Below are 15,699 nucleotides of genomic sequence, written 5' to 3' on the forward strand. Positions count from 1 at the left end.
AAATAAGTTCATTGAATCAGTTAACAATTATAATTTGGGCTCTTGACCATTTACCCAATTTGGGCCTAACAAATGCTCACTTACTCCACTAAAAGATTTGTGTGTCCACTTACCCAATTTAAATGTAAAAAGATAAGTTTGCTTTTCAAATAATTAAAAAGTCATTTGAGACTTCGCGGGACTCCAGTCACTGGTCGCCGGAATATGATCACTCGCCAGAGGTTGCTGGAAGTTCCCAAAGAAGTCGCCGAAAACTTTTATTACCCCCCAATAAATTTTTATTGGGGGGCAATAAAGTTTATTGGGTATTGGGGGACAATAAAAAGTTTATTGGAAGGACAGTAAAAAGTTTATTGGGAGGCAGTAAAACAAGACGCGGGACTCTGGTCACCTGTCCGGAGGTTTCCAGAAGTTCGCAAAGAGGTCGTCGGAGACTTTTATTACCCCCCCCCCCAATAAAACCCAATAAATTTTTATTGGGGGGCAACAAAACCGGACTCCGGTCACCGGTTGCTGAATTCCAGTAGCCGGTCACCAGATACGGGCGAAGTCTCTCTCTCTAAGTGACTATGGGAGAGAGGGAAAAATTGTCCCAAAAATAAACAAAAAATAATAAAAATAACTTAATTGGGTATTAAGGCAAAAATATGTAATTTTTTGGGTAAGTAGGCAATCTTATAAAATGTTTGGGTAAATGGGGTTAGTATAGCTCAAATTTAGGTAAATAGACATTTTCCCTAATTGTTTTGAATGACATCCATTATCATTTTGAGAGTCGTGACAAACCCTATAGCAAAGATAGAACATACCAAAAGGTGTAGTACACCAACAAGTTGTTCTTATACAATAGAGCACTGCTCTGAAACACTTATAGAGAAGCTACCAAAAACTGAAGGGAAATTCTTCAGCCTCCTCAAAATATCACGACCTTGAGATTTGTAGATCAAACTATCAGAATTTGCAATTCAAGCATGGCAAGAAATCAGCAGACCAATCAACTCTAGAGTCGTCCCAGGCTACAACACACTGCTTGCCAAGACACGCAATTGTGGTACTCACAATGTAATTACATTGAGACTCTTTATAGAATGTAGAAATGATCGATCTACCCGAAAGTAAAAACAGCAAGTCCAAAAGAGTAACAGCCGTAAGATTAAGCAAAGTAACATGCAAAACACCTCCAGGGTCCCAAATCTAAATTTTTAGAGAAATCAAGCCCGTCTGGCTCTACTTTGAGCCCAAAAATAACCCAGCCAACACAGCTTACCACCTAGGGGTCGTCAACGGGCCGGGCCCGGCCCGGCCCATTCATAGCGGGCTTGGGCCGGGCCGGGCCGGACCTTGCTATATTTTTAAATAATAGCGGGCCGGGCTTTATTAAAAATAGACGGATCCAAGCCCGTCCATATAAAGCGGGCTTTGCGGGCTTTTTCGGGCCGGGCCGGGCTTGGCCTTGCGGGCTTTTTTGGGCCGGGCCTTGTGTAACACCCCAACCCGGATTAAAGAACTAATCCGAAATTAAGGTGTACTGGATAACCTAACCACACCGCCTCATAGATCTCCCCATACAGAGGACAAGGATCCCCCTTTTTGATACCTTCGATTCCCCTGTAATATGAGAGAGAGACAGAGAGAGATATGGTTTCTGCGACGCATCGGTGAGAGGAGAGAAACGAGATTAAGATTTTTCCCAGCCTCTCCAGCGAGAGGAAGCTCCTCTCCCCTCTAGAACTCTCTCCCCTCTCTTCAATACCCCTCTCGACTCCTCTTTCTCTAATCTTCCCCTATCCTCTAGATGCTTTGTTCTGATCCCCTTCTTTTAACTCATTTCTTATTTAGTTATTTTCTTTTCTTTTGTCGGCAAACATAATAATACCACGTGTAGGCTTAGAGACCTACATCATACAACAATAGCAGCCAATTTCTTTGGCTTAGGTACAATTCATTTAAATTTCTTTAGATACACATTGAGTGCTCAATTTCCTGATTTACTACCAGTAACTAATGTATATCTCATTTATATTTTTATTTAACTTCTCCATAGGTATTACAAACTCCCCCAGTTTAAAAATTTCGTCCTCGAAATTAAAAAAAAAAAAATTATCATTGCAAACAATTTATTTATTTATTTATTTTTTTTTGAAGGGGAACCCAAAGGCTTCCTAGGCCCAAGATAAACCCCTTCGGCGCATGTGAAACAATTAATTTGTCAAGTTCAGGACTTAGCCTTGCTATAAAAAAATTATCCTAAATTTTCAGCATTGTGCACTTGCACATCAACCATCAATTGCGTATTCAATACTCAGTTTCTCCCCCATTTCCCCAATACAAATTTTAAACTCTCTGGAATGTGTGAACCCGATGTGAAATTTTGCATATCACTCTGTGAGCTTTGGCAAGGCGGGGGGAGAAAAGGGAAAAGGTCATTAAAACGTGACATTCTCTTTTATAATAGCTCATAGATTAATTCGGAACTCATACCAGGCAAGTATCTTCTTGTTGGTATCAGTAATGGTGTTCCCAGGAAACTCCAGGATGCTATTATCAAGAACAGGTAACCTCATATTCATGAAATCGTTAGCTCATGCAAAATAGTGTAGATTCAGTTCTACTTCATTTTGTTTTGCTTATGCCCTTCCAACCATCGTCCCAAACTATAAGTGGCCCCAAAAATATGCAATGAGTTTGCATTTACGATTATCTTCTCGTATCAAAATTTCACTCTTTCTTGGACAATTTCATTGTCCTAAATCACAAACAATTCGATCATCCACATTCCAAAAATGCTTAAATCAGATAAGCAACATTCCACAACTTGGCATTTGTAACTCACCAAGTTACTTTCAAATTTATCAGATAATGTTCTCTTTTCTATTACTCTTTTCCCGGTTAGAGCCCATTGCTCGTATTAAGGCCACCGAGCACACCCCGTACTAAGCGGATTCCCGATTGGGTTTGGGGTCTTTCACCCTAGGGAGGCACAATCCCTACTTAATTATCCGCTCGAATCCACGAGCCCCAATCGGATTTTGGGTCTTTCACCCTAGGGAGGCACAACCCCTACTTAATTTTATCCCGGGCCTAACCGGATTAAATTCCTTAAAGCTCCAATCATTCTTTACATTCATTTAAATTCTGCCATTGTTTTCAACTCATTCGATAGCAAGGTATAAATGAATAAAAGCACATACCTACAACTGTACAAGTGGTATAGGAACATAGAAGAGGAATTTACCTGAATATGTCTGCTTCCCGGAGATTGCTGCATCCTTCTTAGGCTTCCACTTCCACATACTCATTACATATAATTTACATATACAAATTCTTAAACAGACGTTACATTGGTATGGCTACATGTACAAGAGGCAGCGTCGTAAACTTCCAGAAACTAACACATGAAGACTGCCCTATATACAACAGTGAGGAGAACAAGCACTTTGCAAGAACAGTCCACCCCAACTAATTGATAAACTTTCCTCAATGATTAACATAGTTACTTCAACCTATCCTTTGCATTACCTGCAATCATTAACTACCATGTAGTTCCACAAAAACTAAATGATTCAGTTCATGTCATAACAATACTTAAATAAGAAACACACACCTTTCATTCTAATCTTGTATTGATTCATCACTTATAGCATGCTAGAAGATTAATCTTCCAAAAGAGAATAACTTTGAGTAATTAACCAGAATAGTTGGACAGAAGCAGACCATAACAAAAAAGTATGACGATTGCAAAATATTCTGTTAAGTCTGACTTGAACAAGAAGTTTCATCTCCATAACCATGTTAGCCAAATTGCAAAGCAAAAATAAGAACTCCAGTAACCATTCAACAAGTATAATCAAATTAGGAGCTTACAACATGTGAACTCACCTTCCGCTGACCAGAAAAAGCAATTTACCCGAAATAACAAGCAAGGCATAACACCCAAGTGGTGTTTATACATGTCTTCATCCAACTTGTGAAAGTATAAGACACTGAAGAAATTCCAATCTGAGTTTCTCCAACTATGAATGTATGATCGGTTTAAAATGGTATCAACTAATTCTAATACATAATTCAACAGAAATGTTCAAATGCAAGTTTTAAGTACATTTCAGGGAATCAAAATCCCAGACTTGATAGCAACTAATAACTGCACCCATTTAAGGTTCTCAACATCTATACACGACCCAAACAAATAGTAGATAAGTTTGACCATGGACAACAAGTATACAACCAACAAAACTAGCAAATAAAGACAATTTACAGATCAAAGTATCTAGCAAAATACCTCTTCACAAACAAAGGTCAGAAGACCATTAACAACTAGTAATATTACTAAAGTTTGCTAACCCCAAATTGAAATTGAAGTAATATTTTCAAGAAAGATATACCATACAAAAGGCTTTTGCTAAAGCTGCATATTCGTCAAGTTTAGCAGCATATACTGTTGGAGATATTGTTATAGTCCAGAGGATTGCTTGAAAAGTAATTAAAGCCAACCTTTTGATCCTCAAGCGGCAATCAAGAAAATGAACACGTGCAATATGACAATATCTCATTATCTCATGATGATTCCAAAACCACTCGAAAGAACTTAGCAAGCATACCTCAGAACCCACACTCAATTGCACAGGTTCATAAAACCACACACGAAAGCTTGCCATCCATTAGTATATATCAATAAAATTACAGGTAAAGAGGGCTTTCCATTACATGCAACATCAGTAGGCACTAGGCACAAAACTGAGCAGAACCTTTAATGGAAACAGGGACAGACAATGCAAGACTAAATAGGCAATGAATCAACCAACGAGAGATGTGAGAATTTGAGACTAAATCCAATCACATCCACAAAAGAGCTAAACCCTTTTCTTTCTTATTTTTCAGCTACAACAAGTTATTCATCCCCCATAACTCACTCAATCCCACAAAGCAAAGCATGGTCCTCAACACCCATAAATACAAACAGAGCACCTAGATCACAAAAACAAAAAAATCGGAAACGAATAATAGCTACACAATTTTACCAAAACCAAAAGAAATCATCATTATCATCTCAAACTCCATACGCAATCAAAACATCAAACAGATTCAAACCCACATGAAGTCTAGACCTTGACCGAAACTAATTCACAACAATCAATATCAAGCTCTTAAAATTATAAAAAAATCCAAACCACAATTCCGTTTCTCCTCCACAGTTTATACCCTAGCAATCATATCCCTGCTCTGATACCATTTGTAACACCCCAACCCGGATTAAAGAACTAATCCGAATTTAAGGTGTACTGGATAACCTAACCACACCGCCTCATAGATCTCCCCATACAGAGGACAAGGATCCCCCTTTTTGATACCTTCGATTCCCCTGTAATATGAGAGAGAGACAGAGAGAGATATGGTTTCTGCGACGCATCGGTGAGAGGAGAGAAACGAGATTAAGATTTTTCCCAGCCTCTCCAGCGAGAGGAAGCTCTTCTCCCCTCTAGAACTCTCTCCCCTCTATTCAATACCCCTCTCGACTCCTCTTTCTCTAATCTTCCCCTATCCTCTAGATGCTTTGTTCTGATCCCCTTCTTTTAACTCATTTCTTATTTAGTTATTTTCTTTTCTTTTGTCGGCAAACATAATAATACCACGTGTAGGCTTAGAGACCTACATCATACAACAATAGCAGCCAATTTCTTTGGCTTAGATACAATTCATTTAAATTTCTTTAGATACACATTGAGTGCTCAATTTCCTGATTTACTACCAGTAACTAATGTATATCTCATTTATATTTTTATTTAACTTCTCCATAGGTATTACACCTTGCGGGCTTTATGTATAAATAAATATTTAAAGACACAAATATTTTTTTTTTAATCAAGCTTTGGAAATTCATTTGATAATGATCAAATACAATCAAAGATAACATATCTATAATTCTATATTGTACCAAAAAAAAATCTTTATTTATATATAGATACTAATTTATTGATAAATAAATTTTTAAAGGCACTAATTTTTTATAAATCTATATTTATACATCATACACTCCAAAGAGCAACATATAGCAATTCAAAGAAAATGAGAAAACTGACCGTTGGATGTGATTATTACAATAAAATAAGAGTGTGGTTAAAAATTTAGTCAATTTCACCATAGTTTCAAACCCGATCGGATTGGTCAACTGTAGTCACTTGCATGTTTTCTTGGTTGACCGATGGCGTGATGAACACAAAACTTGCTTATTTTTTTACATCACGTTTGTAAATATTTCATCGATGGATGTGTGTGGACATAAGATAAAAATTTCAATTTTTAATTACAAATACGTTGACCTATACTAATTTGTCTCCTAAAGTTGTATGACTTATACATTGCATTTAAATTGTTGAGGTCCATTCTAAAACAACCGTGAAGTGGAAGATGAATTTGGAGAAACCAACCGCTCGATTGAGAGATTGTAATATTTTATGGTGGTTGTAAAAAATCTAGCCAATTTGGTTATCGTTTCGAATTCGATCAACTAGGTCAAACGTAGTTACTCTTATAAACCTATATTTATATATCATACACTCCAAAGAGCAACCCCTATCAATTCAAAGAAAATGAAAAAACCGACCGTTGGATGAGTTTATTACAATAAATTATGAGTGTGATAAAAAATTTAGCCAATTTCACCATATTTTCGAATTCGATCGGATTGGTCAACCGTAGTCACTTATATGTTTTCTTGGTTGACCGATGGCGTGACAACCGCGAAACGTGCTTATTTTTTCACATCACTTTTATATATATTCCATCGATGGATGCGCATGGACATAAGATAAAAAAAAATTAATTTTAATTACAAACACATTGGCCTATACCAATTTTCTTCCTAAAGTTGTATGACTTATACATTGCATTTAAATTGTTGAGGTCCATTCTAAAACAACCATGAAGTGGAAGATGAATTTGGAGAAACCAACCGCTCGATTGAGAGATTGTAATATTTTATGGTGGTTGTAAAAAATCTAGCAAATTTGGTTATCGTTTCGAATTCGATCAACTAGGTCAAACGTAGTTACTCTTATAAACCTATATTTATATATCATACACTCCTAAGAGCAACCCCTATCAATTCAAATCAAATGGAAAAACCGACCGTTGGATGAGTTTATTACAATAAATTATGAGTGTGGTAAAAAATTTAGCCAATTTCACCATATTTTCGAATCCGATCGAATTGGTCAACCGATATTTAGAATATATATATATATATATATATGTGCACATATTTTATATAGAAGTATAAGAACTTCCACACACACACACACATATATATATATATAAACACACACACACATACATGATATATTGATATATATATATATATATATATATATATATATATATATATAAACACACACAAATATATATCTATATATTTGGAGGGGCCAACGGCTATGGCTGGCGTTTCATGGTAGCATAGAGGGCCGCTTCTTATGAACCATATCCTTATTTGTTCTTGATTTGGATTTTTATAAAGTCCAACAAAAAAAAATCCAACAATGTATTTTGATGTGATTTATCGTCTCAATCAACTCTAAAACTCACAAACTAAAAGAATTAAATAAATTTTTTTTGTTTTATGACTTTATCAAATTTCTATTTGGAGATAGTCTACAGGATGGCCGCGGTTTCATGTGTGGTATGTAGCATATCAATAAGTACATATATACAGGGATAGTGAGAGGTGTTTTGAGTATTTCGCTTTAATAAAATAGGGGTAGTTTTATGATATAATTAACGTTTTGATTGATCAGCCATACTACATACGTGACAAGATAGTTGTACTCGAAACTTTCTCCCAATTTGTGGTAGGTTTGTGATCGTAGTAATGTTTGATATATTGATATATATATATATATATATATATATATATATATATATATATATATATATATATATATATATTTATAAACACACACATATATAGATATATCTATATATAACACACACACACACACACATATATATATATAAACACACACAAATATATATCTATATGTGTGTATATATATATTTATAAACACACACACACATATCTACATATATATATATATAAACACACACACACACACAGATATATATATATATATAATATTTGGGTTTTTGTCCATTTACCCCATTTCTAGGGATTTTTTTCCCACTAACCCCATTGAGTTTTTTTAATTCCCTCTTACCCAATACACTCTAAGTGAGTCTTCCCTAATACCCCATTAAGATTTTTTTTTTTGTTTTTAATTTTTTTTTAATACCATTTTACCCCTCACCCCTTATTTACTTAGAGAGAGAGAGAAAATAGAAGAGAGAGAAACCATAGGAGACTTCGCCGGAGCCCGTCACCGGTCGCCGGATTCCGGTCACCGGCCGCCGGATTCCGGTCACCGGAATTTGTTGAAAATCTCACCGGAAAGGTTTTTTGGCCCCCAATAGACATCTATTGCCCCCCAATAGACCTCTATTGCCTCCTATTGCCCCCCAATAGACGTCTATTGCCCCGATAGTCTATTGCCCTCTAATAGACGTCTATTGCCCCCCAATAGACGACTATCAGCCATGTATTGCCCCCCAATAGACGTCTATTGCCCCCCAATAGAACTTTTGGTAGCCGAAATAGGAACTAATCTTCCTAAAATTTGACAGATAAAACTTTGATTAAAGAAAAAAACGAAGAAATTATATCAATTTTAAAACGTCTATTGCCTCCCAATAGACGTCTATTGCCCCCCAATAGACGTTTCGATTACCGAAATGAGAACTAATTTTTCTAAAATTACACAAATATAACTTTAATTAAAGAAAAAAAAGAGGAGATTACATTAATTTAAAATATCTATTGCCCCGCAATAGACGTCTATTGCCCCCCAATAGACGTCTATTGTCCCTCAATAAAACTTGTTTTTTCCTTTTTTTTTCTTTCCTTTTCGACCTTCTGCCCCCTATTTTACCAAAAAAGTAAAAAAATAAAAAAAGCAAGAGGGTTGCAGCTCAATCATAAAAAAACAAGTCAAGGTATGGACTATATGCAGGATGAGTAGGCTCCAATCTTCAAAGATTCTCTAATACTAGTTGTTGCAAGTCCATACAATAGATAATTAAGGAAAAATAAAAAGAAAAGGAGAAAAAAAGATGGCTGCTCAGAAATCAAAAGATTCAAAATACCTACTATTCCCCTCATCTCATCTACCGGCCTTTCTCAGCCCCTCACTCTCTCCACTCCTTATCTTCCTCCTTCGCTCCTCTTCTTCTCCTCCGTTGAGTACATCCAGTGCGACGTTTCCAACGCCGAGGACTCCAAGGCCAAGCTCTCGTCGTTGACCGACGTCACTCACTCACTCACCTCTTCTACGTCACCTGGACCAGGCGATCCACCGAGGTCAGTCACCGCTTTGGAGTGGGATGAGATCGAGTTTCCGGATGCTACTGGTGGACCTGTAGCTCGAGGTGTTCGACGAATCGCCACGGCAGAGGAGGACTTGGGAGTGGAACCGCCGTCGTCGTCGACGGAGAAATTGTCGACTTTGAATTCGGCGTTGTGGTCGTTACTATGATCGACGGTGAAGTGGTGCTGGACTAGGACCAGCCAGTCGTCGAGGTCGACTCCAATCTGGACAGAGTCGTCGAGGTCGATTCCTCCGGTGACGAAGCCGTGGTGGGCGGCCCGAGTCTGGAGGAAAGGGAGACGGCCTGGGTCCAGCGCCGGAGGGGAGAGAGAGCCTGGGTCGTGCGCCGGAGCCGGAGGTCAGTAGGGAGAGAGGGAGGGGCATAGAGAGAGGAGAGAGAGATCGGGATGTGTGAGAGATTGGTGTTGAGTGGCAATGGTTGTAATTGTTTAATTGGGCTGAGGGCAAAATGGTCATTTTCTATTAAATTGTGTATGTGAGAATAAAAATCTGTTGCTGGGGTAAGTGGGATAACTTTGGCTCATTTTAGGGCTTTTGGTCAAGATCCCATAATATTTTACGGGCTTTTACGGGCCGGGCTTTTGCGGGCCGGCCCACTACCCACCCAAGGTGGGCTTTGCGGGCTTTTTAACGGGCCGGGCCGGGCTTTTAGCCCCCCAGCTTGATCCGCGGGCTTTTTGATGAGGCTTATTACCACCCCCCCCCCCCCCCCCTTATGATCTGAATACTCATCAGTTGGGCAACCAGGCACAGCTTACCACCACCAGCCCTGGCCACAATTGCCCCTCCGGCATCAACCAAGCTGCGCCAACAGAAATGTCGCCACCACCATAAACTTCATCGGCAACTGCTCGCGCCTGACCCACCACTACAACCTCTAACCTATGCCGCCCAGATACCAGCGTAACCCGTGCACCACCATGATCCACGCCCGCCTCCCTAAACCACCGATCAAATTGGGCTTCTCATACACCATAGCAACCTCGACTCCCACGCCCCTGGTTATCTTAATGAAATTTTATTTCTCTTTGTCAAATAAAAAAATTGTACCGAAGTTTAACTTTCGAGACAATTCGAAATAAGTCACCCATTCCCTATAATGGTTGACAACATTTGCACGTTCGCCAACCTTAAACTTTTGTATTATAAAATCAGCGCAGCCATCCTAACTTTGTGGTCTATGTTTTTTCTATTTTATTACAAAAATTAAGAAGCAAAGCTTCGTTTTCTTCCTTATTGTACAACTTTAGCAACTGATCCACTAAACAACAATCACATATTAAGTATTCAAGGCCAAGTACACTGAGGTGTACCAGTTCAATTTACCATAATGTGTTTACTAATTTTAATCAATGGAGAGGGAATTCAAACTGGAATTCTTGTTGGATTCTTTCAATAAGGATGTACCTTGCAACTGACGGAGTTTTCTCTGTAATTTGGATCGTTATTCAGTTCGGCACATTGCCTAAAAACAAAGAGAGGGGAAAACTACTGGACTCATTTGACAAGGGGTAATTCTAAAAATGCATCAGAAAGCAAGGAGGATCTGAATCTTTGAAATCACTCAGTCCCTACAAAGAAGATGGTTCATTCAGCCATTGGATCGATATCGAAATAAACCAAGAGAACGAAGAAAGGAAAAACTTTTCTAGATTATACTTGTCTACTTTATATGCGCTATAGGTGATTACTGTGATTCTGGTGGACAGTATCAACTTCAGTAAATTACAAAATTAACCAACCGAAAAAGGTTCCAATATGTAGCTATGGTAAGGTTGCGAATGCATGGTTCGTCAACTTTTCGATTTTTCCACGAGAATAATCCGACCATTCCACTCAGTCTCATCTAGAGCCCTGATTGCCGCATCAGCGTCTTCATCACTTTCCAAGGTCAAAAACCCAAATCCACGTGAATCTCCGGACCTTACAAGAAAAAGGAATGCAAACCTTCAAACTCAGAGAAGAATATAACTTTGAAATAGCATCAAGTCTCCGCCAGGGATAAGGCATGCAAAAGGTAGGTGTTTCACCATAAATAAAAATGCATTAACAAATGACAAACAGCCCATTGAATGCACTTAAAAACAGCAGAATTACCTCTTGTCTCTAACAATACGAACATCTTGTACTCGGCCAAACCTAGAGAACTTCCTTTCCAAATCTCTCTCTGTAGTTAAGAAGCTGAAACCTGCAACAAATAAATTTCTACCAGGTCTCCCTAATCCAGTTTTCCTATTAGGAGGTGGTGACCAAGGTGTCCTTCTAGGAGACCGGCGATGATAATTATGATATTCAGGAAAAGGGGACCTGCGCCTTGGAGATTGCCTTCGCCTATTGTAAATTAAAGGATGAGATATCAGGACAGCAGAATGCATTAGATGTCACAGATAATGCAATCGGAATTAGAGGTCAGTACTTGTTTTTAAATAATGATCCATCAGAATAATGAAGTCTGGGATTACTATCCCATTTTTAGAAATTCTAGCACATAAATTTTGTATCAGAAAATGCAATTGTCTCAATTTTGAGGTCATCAGATAGACTAATCAAGTGAAAGAGACTAACAGATAAACCAAATCTAACACTATCAAATAACTTTGTTGCCAGACCACATTGATGATAAACAAATTTATCATAAGAAAAGGGAGAGGGTATAGAAGTTAACCTTGTCGATCTATGATGGTCTCTTGAATAAGGGGATCTTGATCTATAATGGGCTCTTGAATAAGGGGACCTTGATCTATGATGGGATTTTGAATATGGGGACCTTGATCGAAATCTATCACGATAATCTCTCTGGTAGGCATAAGAATCTCTATGCCGAGTGGTTGAATCTCTATGCCGTATTCGTGAATCTCTATGACCAGTAGGAGAACCTCTGTGCCGAGACGGTGAACCTCTCTGCCTAGTGGGTGAATCTCTACGCCGAGTGGGTGAATCTCTATGCTGAGTGGGTGATCGTGACTCTGATCTGTCCCTTTTCCGATACTTTGGATGCGAGTGATGGGACTTTAGGGATGCAGATATGTGCTTCACTGCAAAACTGTCTTGCAGGGGCTCTTGCCGAATGTCATGTCTAGAAACAGAGGTTTGCCGAATGTCATGTCTAGAAACAGAGGTTTGCCTCACAGGAGATAAATGACCAGGGAAAACTCCTGTATGCATGTCAGACCTTTGAGGTGAAGAAATTCTCTGTCTATGAGATTGAGGTTCATATGATGGGTCTGGAGAACCTTGCTGAGAAGATATATGCTTACGGTCATGGAGAGAGTGAAGTGGCAAAGGAGACCCTTCAGTTGAAATTGACATTTGTCTCCTAGTCACAGGAGAAATTGATCCTCCGGCTGATCTTCCAAGAAATTGAAGGTCAGACTGGGGTACTCCTCGTATTCTGTTCTCACCCGAGGAGTCATCTTCGTTAGGTTCATTATTTAACCAGTGGGATTTAGGAGAAGATAATGACTGCCATGTTTGTATATCAGTAGCTTCCTTTTCTATTTCATGAATGGAAGACGTAATTGAATCATCTTGTAACTTCTCTGAGCTGATATTCCTTGCTCTTCCAGTACGAGGTGACCTAACCAAGTCAGAATCTCCGGCTCCCTGGTCCCTATTTTCTGTCAGAGGAGACTCCTGTGAATTAGGAGAATCTTCAGTTCCCATTTCATTATCGAAAGTTTGCGACTTAGATTGAGAGGAGGTTTTAAAAAAATTACTGCCATGCAACTCATCCATCTCACCTTGGTAATGATTACTATCATTGTATGTGGACTGAGTCCTCTCTTGAAGGTCAGATTTTGTTTCTATGGCATTGTCATGATCAGATTCAATGGGCACGTGATAAGATTTTTCTGGAGATTCTGAAATTTGATCTCTGAAGTCTGCATCTAGTGAGTGAGAAATCTGTTGCTCATGCTGGTTGAGATCCTCATTGGAATCATCCCTTCTATCAAAGCCTTTTTCATCCACGTAACCATGAACGACTTCAACGTTATCAACTGCATATTTAATGTCTGGTTCTCTGGTCAACATGGAATCATCATTTTCAAGACAATCATCCATATTTTCTATTGAGCTCTCTTGTGAGACCTATATCCCTGCAATTAATTCAACCAAAATAAGTAATAAACACAACATAGAACCATACAGACAACCAAAAGAAATCATAATGAAGTTCCAAATCAGAATGTTCCACAGTATTATGCTATCTCAGCCATAACTCACATAAAGAGATGGTTTTAATTTCTATCCCCGCAAATATAACTTCTCGGAATAGAGCAATGCTTACAAATTGGTGTGACCTATTTTCCCCTCTCAAGTCCACAATTTCACTTCAAAAGAAAGTGAAAACTTATTGTCATTGTTCATTACTTTCATGCATATGTTTTCACAAGGAACATATATCTATATAATCTGGTTCAATTTCCATTTAGACTAAACATGTATATGTATCCAGAAAGATTAGCTGCTCCATAAGAATGAAAAGACTAATCATGCTAATGACATTGATATGTGACACTTAACAAATTCAAGCCAAAAGTTCAAATTCTACAGATGAGCATCAGAGCATTTTCTTCAAATCTGACCTTTAAAACAGTTAAAACATATTCCAAGAGCACTGAAATTAGACAAGAAAATTCAACCACAAAACTGATGTCAGCCTTGATCTAACAAATCAATAATTCCGGGTTATGCTCCCGGAAAACAGGGTGAACACGATAGCTTCATTTGCCAATCCAATTGCTGAAGTTCCCTTATTGTGTCTATAAACCTACCCAATTACAGGCAACACTTGCCAATCCAGCATATAGAGGGGGAATGATGCTCCTCCTAGCAATCTCCATTGGCTCACAAAACTTATATAGTAGCTCGACCACTGAGGTCTCACAAAAAGGACATTAAATCAAACACACATAACGCTTCTGACCTACAACGATTCAGTAACTGCACTTTGGGACAATATTTAACATAACTTCACAGTGAGATAATTATCTCTGATATTGCTGACCTCAAGCCCTGATATTGTCCCACTTTATATTCCACACACCGTCCATAAGCATAAGAATCCAGAAACAAATACATTTCATAGATTTCCCGGCAGACGAATCCTTCTGAATTACGACTAGACTTCTAATACACCTAAACACAACCACATTTATCAAAGTCTTCAAAATTCTTCGAGAGGGTAAAAGGAATCCAGCCCTACATTGTGTACCAACCTAGGAGTCTAGTAAACACCACTTTCTTTGGATACCACTCCACACCCAGATAACACTCTCACCATATAACTAGCTCTAGTTTTTGACACCCATCAACCGAAAAAAAAAAAAAAAAAAACTTGACCTCAAAAAAAATAAATAAATAAAATAAAATAAAAAAATTAAAGCAATACATACCCCTAAGAGACTATCTCCAGCATTTTTGTGATCAAAAGCTATGGCCACCTAAATGTAACTGAACTGAAAGCCTAAAGCTTTTTTTTTTTTTTTTCCTTCAATTTCACAATTGCTAACATGGGTGCTAATAAGAAAATCGATCCTAAAACTCAAAAGTCTGAATCTTTACACAAGTAAACAAACCACCCCTCAAATTTCAAAATCATATCAAGATAGAACAAAAGGGCATGCCAAAAATAAACAAGAACATCTCCCATTTCAAAAAAATAAAAATAAAAAGATCTTTTTTCCTCTTCTTAAAAACAGAGGAAAATTGATTTTGTTTAATTTTTTTTAATTATGAGAAAGAAACACTGAGAGAAATTATACAAGTGATAGGAGGGAGGGGAGTACCTGGAATATTTGAGTGCATGTGAAATTTGCTTCTGAAAAAATAAAATAAAATAAAAAATAACAGAGAGAGAGTCTGAGAGAGTCTGAGAATCTCGAGGTTTCGGTGATCGTAAATTGCTGACGAGATAGAGGGGAGGAAGAAAGGAACTTTAAAAGGGAATTTCTGTTTTACGTTTTGACGGATCTATGGGGTCAGAATCAAGTATAATGAAATATTGGTTTCACGTCCGTCTTTGGTTCAGTGTATGCCAAAACAAAAGCTCTGCCAACATACTATTGGCCCAACAAAACTATCACACTATTTCCCACACGTTTAGGGTAGGGCAATTATTGAACCAGTAAAATTATGCAAACTATCTAGTACCTGGAAAAGTATTTTTTGTGCAGCTGAAACTCTTCAAAAGTATTTTTTGCGTGCTCTTATTGGTTTATATGAAAATGGCGATGTAGTGCAATCTTTGCTCCTTGCTTTAGATCTT

The 15,699-nt window shown here is 38.0% G+C and overlaps 1 protein-coding gene across 3 annotated transcripts; it reads right to left on the reverse strand.

Moving 5' to 3' along the window:
* Positions 1–11,064: 11,064 nt before the first annotated feature.
* On the reverse strand, positions 11,065–15,392 carry LOC133734343 (uncharacterized). 3 transcript variants are annotated; one of them, XM_062161972.1, is made up of 4 exons: positions 15,221–15,392; positions 12,097–13,528; positions 11,529–11,762; positions 11,065–11,354 (listed from the first exon to the last, which is right to left on the reverse strand). In XM_062161972.1, the coding sequence occupies exons 2-4, from the start codon at positions 13,491–13,493 to the stop codon at positions 11,225–11,227; spliced, it is 1,761 nt and encodes a 586-aa protein (XP_062017956.1). In that variant the 5' UTR covers positions 13,494–13,528; positions 15,221–15,392; the 3' UTR covers positions 11,065–11,224. The 3 variants fall into 3 exon arrangements, with proteins under 3 accessions (XP_062017956.1, XP_062017957.1, XP_062017958.1); XM_062161973.1 differs by lacking the exon at positions 15,221–15,392 and adding an exon at positions 13,656–13,762; XM_062161974.1 differs by lacking the exon at positions 15,221–15,392 and having other exon boundaries at positions 12,097–13,064; positions 13,172–13,311.
* Between the last annotated feature and the right edge of the window lie 307 nt (positions 15,393–15,699).

Source organism: Rosa rugosa, chromosome 2 (genome assembly GCF_958449725.1).
Source record: "Rosa rugosa chromosome 2, drRosRugo1.1, whole genome shotgun sequence".
NCBI lineage: Eukaryota > Viridiplantae > Streptophyta > Magnoliopsida > Rosales > Rosaceae > Rosa > Rosa rugosa.

Bases quoted from the DNA above. Each gene is read 5' to 3' on its own strand.
- LOC133734343 (XM_062161972.1), bottom strand. From the start codon at position 13,493: ATGGATGATTGTCTTGAAAATGATGATTCCATGTTGACCAGAGAACCA. The intron at 11,763-12,096 runs GTTAACTTCTAT...AATTTACAATAG, and splicing joins GACCATCATAGATCGACAAG to GCGAAGGCAATCTCCAAGGC. The intron at 11,355-11,528 runs GTAATTCTGCTG...TTTTCTTGTAAG, and splicing joins CGTATTGTTAGAGACAAGAG to GTCCGGAGATTCACGTGGAT.